At 41.8% G+C, this 13,473-nt stretch overlaps 2 protein-coding genes across 2 annotated transcripts; both read right to left on the reverse strand.

Moving 5' to 3' along the window:
- Positions 1 to 352: 352 nt before the first annotated feature.
- LOC149165160 (putative receptor protein kinase ZmPK1) lies at positions 353 to 1,668 on the reverse strand. Its single transcript, XM_089429727.1, has 3 exons — positions 817 to 1,668; positions 687 to 714; positions 353 to 597 (listed from the first exon to the last, which is right to left on the reverse strand). The coding sequence occupies exons 1-3, from the start codon at positions 1,666 to 1,668 to the stop codon at positions 353 to 355; spliced, it is 1,125 nt and encodes a 374-aa protein (XP_089285853.1).
- Positions 1,669 to 4,694: 3,026 nt separating this feature from the next.
- LOC149165161 (putative receptor protein kinase ZmPK1) lies at positions 4,695 to 13,219 on the reverse strand. The gene is made up of 2 exons (XM_089429728.1): positions 11,519 to 13,219; positions 4,695 to 5,679 (listed from the first exon to the last, which is right to left on the reverse strand). Exons 1-2 carry the CDS (start codon positions 13,217 to 13,219, stop codon positions 4,858 to 4,860), a joined length of 2,523 nt encoding a protein of 840 aa, XP_089285854.1. The 3' UTR covers positions 4,695 to 4,857.
- Positions 13,220 to 13,473: the final 254 nt, after the last annotated feature.

Genomic DNA, 13,473 nt, shown 5'->3' on the forward strand with positions numbered 1-13,473 from the left:
ATCTACTGCATAAAATGAGCGAGGAAGAGAAAATTCGAAATGGAATGGCTGAATCGCTGGGCAAAATGGAATTTGTTGGTGTGAAGACGTCCTGTTGAGAAAGCTTTTCGACGACCCAGCTCATGGAAGGTCTCTTATCCTTTTCTTCCTGCACACAGAGCAGTGCTGTTCTCAGGGCTCTCTCGACCTCATCCACATCAAAATCTCCATGCAACTTGGGATCCCCTACTTAATCGCTTCTCCCTTCCTTCGTCATTACAGACACCCACTATACCAACTGTCCATAATTTTGGACTGTTAAACTGATAACGAGCTTCGTCCCGTCACCGTCTCTAACAAAACAATTCCGTAGCTATAAACATGCACCTTGGCTGTGATTGGCCGATTCATCCCCCATTCTGGTGATAAGTAACCCCTGGGCCCCTCCAATTGTGAAGGAGAATGCCTGATCTCTGTCTACGAGCTTTGCTAACCCAAAATCAGAAACCCTGGGACAAAATTTCATGTCCAGAAGTATGTTCTGGGGTTTGATGTTACAGTGCAGAATCCGTTCCAAACACTCTTCATGGAGGTAGACTAACTCCATGCCAGTGCCCACTGCAATCCCAAATCATTATTTCCAACCCAAAACTTTATCATCGTTTTGTGCGAACAAATACTTATCCAGAAACCCGTTTTCAACGTACTCAGAAACCAGCAGCCTGTGATTTCGTTCTGCACAGAAGTCAACCATACGAACCAAATTCATGTGATGGACTTTCCCAATCATATTCATTGAGTCATTTCTGCCCAGAATTGATCATGCCCTTGGGATACTCCTTCCAGTTGCTTCGCCGCTACCACCTCACCAGCTGGAAGCACCCCTTTGTACACAGTCCCAAACCCTCCTTCCCCCAGTTTTACCCTGAACTTATCGGTCGCTTTCTTCAACTCTGCAAAGCTGAACTTCTTGAACCCCCCAGGCATCACTGAGTAACCTTGAAGATCATAGCGAGAAACTCTATATTCTATAAACATATACAGCCATCCAAGTATTATGCAGACCAGTTCTGCAACACCAAATGAAATTGCAAACCCTAGCGTATATTTCACAACGCTGCTTCTCTTTTGCTTCTTGTATTGGCCTGTCTCTGTCACAGTGGTAGTCAAAGCCGAACAATTTAATGGCTGAGATGCACTGGTAGAATTAGAAACAGAAAAATCATTGTTAGAAACTTTGATATACATGTGGTTCAAAACACCAGTAGATCGAAATCCATTGCCAAGAAAAGCCTTAGGGTAACAAGCTCCTGTGCCATCCAATCTATATGCAAAAGCTTCACATTTGCTGTCATTCATGCACAGAAATTTGCAGTTTTCAAACGTGGTCTCAGTTTGATAGTAACTTAGATCATAGCCATAATAATCTGTATGTGGAAGATAAACAAGCTTTGGACTGGACGAGCTCAGTTGTTTCAGTTGTTTATTGCACTCGCAACCTTGGAACCAATCTGTGGAATCATTCCTGTGAAAACCAGAGGGGACAGATACAGCCGGGAACAGGGGTGTATATGCAAAGACCGTTGATACCACAGAGGCCATAAACAGAACATTGATCAGAAATAGCCATTCAAACAATATTTCGTGTACCTTTCTCTTCCACCAAGCTGTATAGTCTGAGGTTTCCATCCATGTCCAGAGTTAACCTTCTCTTAGGGACTTCTCCATAATCCGAGGCCTTCAAGGTAAAGTCGTCGCTTGACTGGAAACTACCTAGGTTGTTAAACACCGCTTGGCGGCTGCTATTGTATGGGTTTCTGCAGTTCTCAAAGTTTCCCAGGCGAGGAGTTGGCCAGCAGTTGCTTGATATGACTCATCCCTCGAAAATTAGTCGAATAACGTTGTCGCTATCAAAATACAGACGATAGTAGCCTCTGTTAAAAGTGGATTTCCCTTTTCTGTATAGTAACTGCCCTGTGTTATTATTGAGGGACTGGAATGGAAGAAGAGTATCGGTTGGATACTGGGAGCTTTCCCACAGAAACTGATCACCTGAAGAGCTGCGTAACACTAGATTTCCTGTTTCTAGAAGAACAACCTTTTTGACATTCTTGTTACCGGTGATGGTACTCCACGGAACGCTACCATCTGCATCCCAGAGAGCGAGGTTTCCATCTTTCTGCAGATAAAGACAGGAATGCCTTCCGTTGATTTACGTACTATGTTGGCTACCCAAGCCACTGTTCGGTCGGGTGTTTGAGTATACCATATGCCAAAAGCACAAGCATTGTTGCCCACTCCATAAAATCCAGCAGAGAAAGTTTCATTGGGAGAAGCCAGGCAAGTTGTGTTATGTTCGGGAGTGAGTGAAGAACCCAGGCTCAGCCGATCTCTTTTAGTGGTGCACTGATTGTTGAAATTGGGAATTCCAGAAAGAAACAAGCTTGTAAGTGAAGACAAGATAACATAAGATAATAATTTTTATGTCCAACTAATAACCACAAAGTACGTCAAAGGGACTGTTGAGTACACTGATGTATACACAAAGCTGGAGAACCAAAGAGTCTCCTATAAAAGATACAATGCATGAAGTAAATCAACATCTAGCCCTAGCGGAGAAGATCCAGGGGCTAATAGGTTCAGACCCATCTCTCCTAACATCTAAGGCTAAATGAATAACATTGAAGAAACTCAACAAACTATGTTGGCCCGATGAGGAGCCGATGGCACGTGCAGGCTGTCCACTAAATTGTTTACTGGAGGGTTCACATGCTGCTAAACGTTGAAGGATCTAGTCCGTCTCCCAGGAACGGATCTGAGACCAAATTGCTACTGAGATCTCATGTGGCAGGGTGAGGTCCCACGGATCCTCACTGATTTGGAGTCTGGATACGAACTGGTATCAATTGATCTCTTGGTGCTCCTGTCTAAAGGTAGTACTCTGAAAAATGTCGTGATCCTCTGTGTGGGGTTTGGTCTGATGGGACGCTGAAGAATATGCACTCAGAACCTAAGAGCCCCCTGCATATATAGGGCCAAACATCTCTGATCTTGTTACCGGAGAAAGTCGGCAAGGGTCCGAGAATCTCTGAACAAGCAATGAAACCTTCCTCTGACCTCGTAGTAGAAAGGGCATCCAAGAATGAAGTGCACCTCGGTCTCCACTTCCTATAAATGACATACCTAGCAGAATCTGTCTAGTCTATCCCCCTGGTGGTCCGTCTCTACCCGAAGTCTATTAGAGCCTACTCTGAACTGGCCTACTCTGTCTCTACCCGAAGTCTATGAGAGCTTACTCTGAACCGGCCTAGAGGAATGCAAAGAACATGCAACCAGTGGTGAAACGTATACTGGGGTCGAACAATGAGCCCGTCTCTCAACTCCAAGAAGTGCTCAGCATACAAAGTCATCTTTGGACGCAACCCTCTTGGAGGATTGACCCAGGTGAGACATGTGAGCTGGTTACAGAACAAACGCCAGCAGATTCACTCTGTGTCTTCCATTATGGTCAAGCTGAACCCCAATCTGCTCGAAACAGAGGAAGGCGATTGTTATCCTGGCTGCTGTAAAATGTCTGAAATCCTAATGACTTAGGAACTTGTCTTGCTGTTGATACTCTGAATCTCAAGAAGGTCGTGACATCTTCAAAGCCATTCAGAGCAAAAGATTTTTGTAGTTTCTGAGTACCAAAGGCGTCATCCTTTACATTTAACCACTATCGAATTAGAATTGTTCTTACTCTAGTAGTAGACAGGGCATCTTAATTGGGCAAGAATAAGGGCGTGCTCAAGAAAGAACCCTTGAGCTAAAACTCCCAAACACATTGAAAACATACAGGTTCATGTTCAAATTACATTGTCAACATACAAGTTCATTTTCAAATTAAGTGACAACGTAATTTGAATAAAACTCATTGAGATCTATAGAATAGATTCAACCAAGTTATCTTTACTAATTATGAGGAGTGTTATGTGTTATTCTCCTCACCCCAGTTCAGTTTTTGCATTGCCTTTGGATAGAGAAGAAGTAATTAAAATTTTCTTATAAAGTGTATTTCACGCGCCAAAAAATTTCAATACGATAGTAATGACAAAAACTATATAATAAAATTAATTTTTAAATTTAATATGATAAACTTCCTTAAATTAATGACAAATTATTAGTAACTATGATTAGCGATTCATTGAAAGTGTTAATATTACTCCATTGAACACAACAATGGCATTGAGTGCTCCTTAAGTATTACAATTTGTTACTTCCTTAAATTAATGACAAATTATTAGTAACTATGATTAGCGATTCATTGAAAGTGTTAATATTAGTCCATTGAACACAGCAATGGCATTGAGTGTTACTTAAGTATTACAATTTGTTTTTGTTTTTTATTTTTCAATTAGAATATTCTTATTACCAACAATGAAAGGATGGAAAATGGTATATACATAAATAAATGGCATACTTATGTATACGTGAAAAACACTTTTGCATTGAGAATAGCGAGAGGCAAAATACTTTCTATTCTATTGAAAATAGTGAGTGGAAAAATACATAGCGAGATGCTTTACAGTATAGAAGAGAAATTATCCTTAACATAATGTTTTATTAAGAAAATTATAAAAAATATATAAATACACACATTTAAACCACAATTAAATTAAATAAAAAAGTAAATAACAATACATACATATATATATATATATATATAGACCGGAAAGAAAAAAAACACTATACATTCATCTTAAACTAAACTAGAATCTATCTAGTACCAAGATTTATACCTCTTAGCACTTATTAAATCTGGATACAGGATAGATCTAATCAGGTTACATTACAACAGCATTTATGGAAATACACATCGAGAAATGGAATACTCTGTTGCTAGGCTGTTACGGCATAAAATGAGGAGGAAGAGGATTGACCCTCTATTGAGGAAGAGAAAATTCGAAATGAACTGGCTGGGTCGCTAGGCAACATGGAATTTGTTGGTGTAAAGACGTCCTGTTGAGAAAGCATTTCGACGACCCGGCTCATGGAAGGTCTCATATCCTTTTCTTGCTGCACACAGAGCAGTGCTGTTTTCAGGACTCTCTCCACCTCCTCCAAATCAAAATCTCCATGCATCTTAGGATCCACTACTTCCTCCATCGCTTTCCCTTCCTTCATCATTGTAGACACCCACTGCACCAAATGTCCATAATTTTGGAGTGCTAAACTGGATGATGAGCTTCGTCCAGTCACCATCTCTAACAAAACAATCCCGAAGCTATAAACATCCACCTTGGCTGTGATTTGCAGATTCATTGCCCACTCTAGTGCTAAGTACCCCCTGGTGCCTCTAATTGTGGAGAAGGAGAATGCCTGATCTCTGTCTACCAGCTTTGCTAACCCAAAGTCAGAAACCTTGGGACAAAATTTCATGTCCAAAAGTATGTTTTGGGGTTTGATGTCACAGTGCAGGACCCATTCCAAACACTCTTCATGGAGGTAGGCTAACCCCTTGGCCGTGCCCACTGCAATCCCAAATCTTTCTTTCCAACCCAAAACTCTATCATCGCTTTCTGCGAACAGATACTTATCCAGAGACCCGTTTTCAATGTACTCATAAACCAGCAGCCTGTGATTTCTTTCTGCACAGAAGCCAACCATACGAACCAAATTCATGTGATGGACTTTCCCAATCATACTCACTTCTGCCCAGAACTCTGTTAAATTTGTAATTCCAACTGCATGGCAGTTTTTCGGAAAACCACCGTGGTCTCCCCGCACCACCATTCGGCGAAGGCGGTTTCCGTAACGGAGGCTCCGAACACCTTCACACTCCGCCACGCGTCCCATGTACGAGCGCCGAAACCGCTGTTCCCCGGACGCTAAAGGTCGTGCTGGTTGCGGAAGAGTGGTGTGCGAATTGCGTTGGATCGGGTCTGCAGGCTCAGATCTCCGCGAAGCTGTGCGGACTTTAATGACCGGGCCCGACGAATGAGGTGGCGACACGTGGCACTGAAGTGACGTCAGCCGTCCCCGCCCGCGTCAAAATGAATTTTTTTGTCGTTTTGTTAGTTGACTGCCGTGGAGGAAAAGTAATGGTTTTTAATGCTTTTACGTGGAATTAGGTGGCGGCCCGTTTAAATGGTTATGGGCATACGTCCCATTTATATTTTTATATATGCATTTACGTAAGTTTAGGTGTAGGCCATTTAATATGGTTATGGGCCACGTTAGTTTTTTTTATGTTTTCATATATGACTATGTGTGTAGTAGTTTTTGTGTAGTGTGGCTGCGGGAGCATATAGTGGTGTGCGAGTTTCTTTTGGGTGAGGTGTATTGTGCCTGCGCACAATTTTTATGTAATTGTGTTATGTTGTGGCTGCGCTTGGTGGAGCAAATTTTTGTAAACGCACAGCAGTGCGAGATATGAAAGAGGTGATGTAATTGTTTTTGACCCCCATTGTAAAACAAAAGATTATGTAATTTTCACAGCAGTGGAGTATGTAATTTTTGTGGTAAATGTTGAACGCACAGCAGTGCGGAAAATGGAACAGGGGAGGCATGTAATGTTTGTTTGCCATTGTAAAACATAGGAGCAGCAAGAAATTGTTTTGTAATATCCACAGCAGTGGAAAATCTGTGAGAGCAGCAGAGTTTTATTTTTGAATCCCTCTTTGCACAGAGGATGAAGTTTGTATCAGTGTTTTTGTTTTAAATCAATAGAAGTTTTTTTTTGTGTAATGGACTGTGTTCTGAGTTCATTTTTTTATTAAAGAGGTTCTCTGCAAATGATCCTGGAACAGTGGAAACAGAGCATTGGCTCTGTGGTGTTTGTTTGTCTGGTTTTGGTATTTCCCATTTAAAAATACCCAACAGTGGTATCAGAGCTAGTCCAGGCTCCTTGATGGTGACAGAGCTGGTTCAGGCTCTTTAAAAGTGTCAAGGAAGCTGAAGGAAAGACTCTTGTTGCAGCAGCAGTCAAACCTCTCCAGCAGTGTGAAGCCTCAGCCAAAAGAGTTAAGGTATTTCTCAAAGCTTTTTTTGTGTTACAGTTATAGAAACAGTCAGTGATTAAAAAAAACACAGTCAAGTATTTGAAGACTAGTTTAGAATGGCTAGGTCAAAGAAGAAAGCCTCCAAGCCTGTTAAAAATGTATCTCCCTCCTCTACTAAGATAGAAGGCAGTCCATTAGAATACATTCTATTTGAGGTTCCAAAGTTTGATGGAAACTTTGATGTATGGGAAATAAAGATGAGGGCTTTTCTAATGTATGAGGGGATTGAAGTCTGGGAGTCAGTGATTGATGGCAGCAAGATGGATAAAGAATCCATGGAGTATGATGCATAAGCAGCAAAGACTATCTTGAATGGACTCCCTGATTCAGTGAAGAGGAATCTAAGAAAATATACATCAGCAAAGGATATATGGGACAGACTGCATGACCTTCATGCAAAGGGAACACTGACCATCACCATCAGTGAAGAAGAAAGTTATGAACCCATCATAGAAGCTGAGAATGAGAAGGTTGACCTCATCAAACTTCAAGTAAAAGAAAGAGATGAAGAGCTTACCAAGCTGAAGAAGGAGCTTGACCAATGCAAGAAGAAACATCATGAAGAAGTCATATCCATGACAAATCAGCTGAATGAAGCAAAGAAGCAGGCAGATGCCTTGACAAGTGAACTTGAACAAAGACACAAGAGAGTGAACAAACTTATAGAAGAGATTGGACAGTATAAGGTAGAGGTATCCTCCCTTAAGTCAGAATTACAAGAAGCCAGGAAGCAGGCACAAGGAGCTGAAAAGAAAATGAAGAGCAATCAAGCAAAAGATGAAGAAATCTCCAAAATGAAGTCTGATATTATCTCCTTCAAAATAGTAGCAGCTGAAGCTACTCGTAGCAAGGAAGAAACTGAGGGACAACTAGCAAAGAAAAATAATGAATGTGAAAAGCTAGAAGAAGAGATTGTCCTCCTCAGGAAGAAGGTTGAAGGGATGAACAAGATCATGAAGAGCTCTCAAGCTTTGGATGATATGCTTAGCTATCATAGATCTCCATCTGATAAATCAGGATTTGGGTATGTAGGTGAACCCTCAAACAAGGATGAGGATGCTTTAAGCAAAGGAGATGTGAAGAAGCCAGAAAGAGATGGTGATGCTCCTAGTTCCAGCAAAGGCAAGGAGAAAAATGAAGGCTGCAATAGAAGAAATCCTGCTCCAAGTAGAAAACCAGCTCCAAGAAGAAATGTCGCCGATGGCAAAAAGGCAAGAGGCAATGGTGATCATCAAAGGATCTCAAGGCAGCAAGACTTCAGAAGTACATCAAGGAAACCTCCATCTCCCAGGTACCAAAGTTCATTTTATGGTTATTGTTATGCTTGCTCAAACTTTGGTCATATGGCAAAAGACTGTAGAGCATTTCATGGAGATAGATGTTGTGGTCCCCGACAATCTCCAAGAAATAATTTCACAAGAAGAAATCATGAATTCTCATTCATGAATAAAGTTGAATGCTTCAAGTGTCATAACATTGGGCATATGGCACGTGACTGTAACTTGACATGGGCTATTACACAAACTAGACCCATGCAAAGGAAGAAAGTTACACAAGTATGGAGAAGAAAAGAAATACAGCCTGGAAGCCTCTTAAGCAACGCAACTGATCTAAGTTTATTTTGAGAAGAGTCTGCTAAAAGAAGACAAGCATACATTAAAGGGGAGCTTGTAATTTTTGTTTGCTGAACTGTATTAACAGTCACTCCTTGATGAAGATTTTTTTATAAAGGAAAAATATGAAATTAAATCTGCCATAACAGCAGAGAAGAAAAGGGGACAGCGCTCAAATGTAAAGAGTAGCAGCGCAAGAAGAAAAGTATGCATGGCAAGGAAACCCTCACAGCAGTGGGAAGACAAAATATAAAACAGCAGTTTGAAATTTTTTGTGGTGCACATGCATTGAAATGCATAGCAATGGAAGGTAGGTTCCTTTTATGTAGTATGATAGAATACACTCACAGCAGAGTGAGTATAATACACAGCAGATTGAATGTTTTCTATTGGGAATGAAAATGCAAAGCAGTGAGAAGAAAATGAGAAGAAGGCAAAACGCAGCAGAACGTAAATGCCCAGTGGCTGAGAATGCAATGAAATTATTTCACACAGCAGTAAAAAAAATGTAATGTTTTTTTTTATGCAATGCAGCATGCAAAGAAATGCATAAAGAAAAACAAGGACAGCAGATTTTTAATGCACACTGGATGTATAAGAATGTGTGTGGCAGCAGAAAGCCAAAGGAATTGCACAGTAGTGCGTTGTGAAAATAAAATGAATGAAGCTGAAGATTGTGTGAAGCAAGGGTGCATAAGAAAAGGCAGCAGCCCGTGTTAATTTTTTTTCGTGGAGAATGAAGTGCCAAGTGTATGTGCACACAGCAGTGCAAATTGCAGCAGCAACACAACAACAAGTGTATGGACAGCAGCAGCTTGAAGAAAAGTTTTCCCATCGTGAAGAAGGAGAACCACACAGCAATGCAAACAAGAAAGATGCAGCAGCATTAAAGTTTTGTTGAAGAAATGAGATGTAATGGACAGCAGCACATGCAAAAGAAATTTTCCTTACAGCAGTAAAGGTAAATGTAATGAATTTGTTGTTCATTGAATTGAAATGCAACATATGCAACAGCAGTGAGTGTAAGAAATGTTTACACACAGCAGTGTAAATTTGTAAGTTGGGACAGTGTAATTGTTCCAGAAAAGACAGAGTATTTTGTCTTTGAAGAATGCACAGCAATGCAGAGTTTGTAAAGAAATGTAAGAGCAGTGCAGGTGTAAACGCAGTAGCGTGGAGCAGACACAGCAGTGTGGGGTAGACGCAGCAAAGAAGATGGCACAACAGTGCAGCAGAGAATATGCATCAGCATAAAAGAACAATGTAATGAGTTTGCACACACAGCAGTGCAATGATTGTTTGTTTTGGAACTGCATTTGAGGCAGTCATTTGGTAAATCACTCTATCAAGAGGATGATGCTTTTTAGCATAGTCATTAGTGAATCCCTCTGTTGAGAGGAAGATGCTTTTTAGCATTGTTTGGTAAATCCCTCTATTAAGAGGAAGATGTTTTTATAACAGGTGAATCCCTCTATCATGAGGAAGGTGCTCTTCAGCACATTGTTATGGTGAATCCCTCTGTCATGAGGAAGGTGCTCTTAAGCACAGTTTCAGGTTAATCCCTCTATTAAGAGGAAGACAACTTTGTTTGTTTGTGAACTGCATCAGAAGCAGTTGGTGAATCCCTCTATGTGAGGATGATATTTTTGTAACAGCAGTGTTGAGGAATCCCTCTATGAGAGGAAGTGCTTGGGTATGTCTGAATGCCCAGCAGTTGAAATTAAAGGGGAGTGTTAAATTTGTAATTCCAACTGCACGGCAGTTTTCGGAAAACCACCGTGGTCTCCCCGCACCACCATTCGGCGAAGGCGGTTTCCGTAACGGAGGCTCCGAACACCTTCACACTCCGCCACGCGTCCCATGTACGAGCGCCGAAACCGCTGTTCCCCGGACGCTAAAGGTCGTGCTGGTTGCGGAAGAGTGGTGTGCGAATTGCGTTGGATCGGGTCTGCAGGCTCAGATCTCCGCGAAGCTGTGCGGACTTTAATGACCGGGCCCGACAAATGAGGTGGCGACACATGGCACTGAAGTGACGTCAGCCGTCCCCGCCCGCGTCAAAATGATTTTTTTTGTCGTTTTGTTAGTTGACCGCCGTGGAGGAAAAGTAATGGTTTTTAATGCTTTTACGTGGAATTAGGTGGTGGCCTGTTTAAATGGTTATGGGCATATGTCCCATTTATATTTTTATATATGCATTTACGTAAGTTTAGGTGTAGGCCATTTAATATGGTTATGGGCCACGTTAGTTTTTTTTATGTTTTCATATATGACTATGTGTGTAGTAGTTTTTGTGTAGTGTGGCTGCGGGAGCATATAGTGGTGTGCGAGTTTCTTTTGGGTGAGGTGTATTGTGCCTGCGCACAATTTTTATGTAATTGTGTTATGTTGTGGCTGCGCTCGGTGGAGCAAATTTTTGTAAACGCACAGCAGTGCGAGATATGAAAGAGGTGATGTAATTGTTTTTGACCCCCATTGTAAAACAGAAGATTATGTAATTTTCACAGCAGTGGAGTATGTAATTTTTGTGGTAAATGTTGAACGCACAGCAGTGCGGAAAATGGAACAGGGGAGGCATGTAATGTTTGTTTGCCATTGTAAAACATAGGAGCAGCAAGAAATTGTTTTGTAATATCCACAGCAGTGGAAAATCTGTGAGAGCAGCAGAGTTTTATTTTTGAATCCCTCTTTGCACAGAGGATGAAGTTTGTATCAGTCTTTTTGTTTTAAATCAATAGAAGTTTTTTTTTGTGTAATGGACTGTGTTCTGAGTTCATTTTTTTATTAAAGAGGTTCTCTGCAAATGATCCTGGAACAGTGGAAACAGAGCATTGGCTCTGTGGTGTTTGTTTGTCTGGTTTTGGTATTTCCCATTTAAAAATACCAAACAAACTGCTCATGACCTTGGGATACTCCTTCCAGTTGCTTCACTGCTACCACGTCACCATCTGGAAGCACCCCTTTGTACACAGTCCCAAACCCTCCTTGCCCCAGTTTTACCGTGAAGTTATCCGTCGCTTTCTTCAACTCTGCAAAGCTGAATTTCTTGAACCCCCCAGGAATCAGTGAGTAACCTAGACGATCATAGCCAGGAACTCTATATTCGATAAACATATACCGCCATCCAAGTATTATGCAGACCAGCTCTGCAACACCAAATGCAATTGCAAACCCTAGCGTATATTTGACAGCGCTGCCAGTCTTATGCTTCTTGTATTGGCCTGTCTCTGTCACAGTGGTAGTCAAAGCCGAACAGTTTAATGGCTGAGCTGCACTGGTAGAATTAGAAACAGAAAAATCATTGCTGGAAACTTTGATATACATGTGGTTCAAAATACCAGGAGATCGAAATCCATTGGCAAGTAGAGCCTTACGGAAACAAGTTCCGGTGCCATCCAATCTGTAGGCAAAAGCTTCACATTTGCTGTCATTCATGCACAGAAATTTGCAGTTTTCAAATGTGTTCCCAGTTTGACTACCATAGTAATTTAGATCATAGCCATAATAATCTGTATGTGGAAGATAAACAAGCTTTAGACTGGACGAGTTCAGTGGTTTATTGCGCTGGCAACCCTGGAACCAATCGGTGGAATCATTCCTGTGAAAACCAGGGGGGCAGATACATCTGGGAACAGGGGTGTATATGCAGAGACCGTTGATACCACAGAAGCCATGAACAGAACATTGATCAGGAAAAGCCATCCAAACAATATTCCATGTACCTGTCTCTTCCACCAAGCTGTAGAGTCTGAGGTTTCCATCCATGTCCAGAGTTAATCTTCTCTTGGGGCCTTCTCCATAATCTGAGGCGTTAAAGGTAAAGTCATCGCTTGAAAGGAAACTACCTAGGCTGTTAAACACCGCTTGGCGGCTGCTATTGTATGGGGTTCTGCCGTTCTGAAAGTTTGACAAGGTGGGTGTAAGCCAGTAGTTGCTTGATATGCCTGATCCCTCGAAAATTAGTTGAAGAACGTTGTCGCTATCAAAATACAGGCGATAGTAGCCTCTGTTAAACGTGGTATTCCCTTTTCTGGATATTAACTGCCCTGCATTATTATTGAGGGACTGGAATGGAAGAAGAGTATCGGTTGGATACTGGAAGCTTTCCCACAGAATCTGATCTCCTGAAGAGCTGCGTAACACCAGATTTCCTGTTTCTAGAAGAACAAGCTCTTTGACATTCTTGTTACTGGTGTTGGTACTCCACAGAGCGCTACCATCTGCATCCCACAGAGCGAGGTTTCCATCTTTCTGCAGGTACAGACGTGACTGCCTTCCGTTGACAGGTACTTCTCTGTTAGCCACCCAAGCCACTGTTCGGTCGGGTGTGTGAGTATACCATATGGCAAAAGCATAAGCATTGTTGCCAACTCCATAAAATCCAGCAGAGAATGTTTCATTGGGAGATATCAGGCAAGTTGTGTTCTGTTCAGGAGTGAGTGAAGAACCCAGGCTCAACCGATCTTTTTTAGTGGTGCACTGATTGTTGAAATTGGAAATTCCAGAAACAAACCTGCAACTGAAGAGGAGAAAAAACCATGTGAGCTGAGTACAGAACAAACGCCAGCAGATTCCCTCTGGCGCTTCCATTATGGCCATGCTGAACCCCAATCTGCTCGAAACAGAGGAGGGCGACTGTTATCCTGGCTGACGGCGACTGTTATCCTGGCTGCTGCAGAATGTCTGAAACCCTAATGAATTAGGCAGGTCGGCAGACTTACCCTAATGAATTGGGCACCTGTGTTGCTGTTGATCATATGAGTCTCAAGAAGGTCGTGACATCTTCAAACCCAGTCAGAGCAGAAGATTTCTGCAGTTTCTGAGTACCAAAGGCGTCATCCTTA

The sequence above is a fragment of the Pinus tabuliformis genome, chromosome 5_1 (assembly GCF_031772625.1).
Source record: "Pinus tabuliformis cultivar Carrire ecotype Pingquan chromosome 5_1, CPIR1, whole genome shotgun sequence".
Classification (NCBI taxonomy): domain Eukaryota; kingdom Viridiplantae; phylum Streptophyta; class Pinopsida; order Pinales; family Pinaceae; genus Pinus; species Pinus tabuliformis.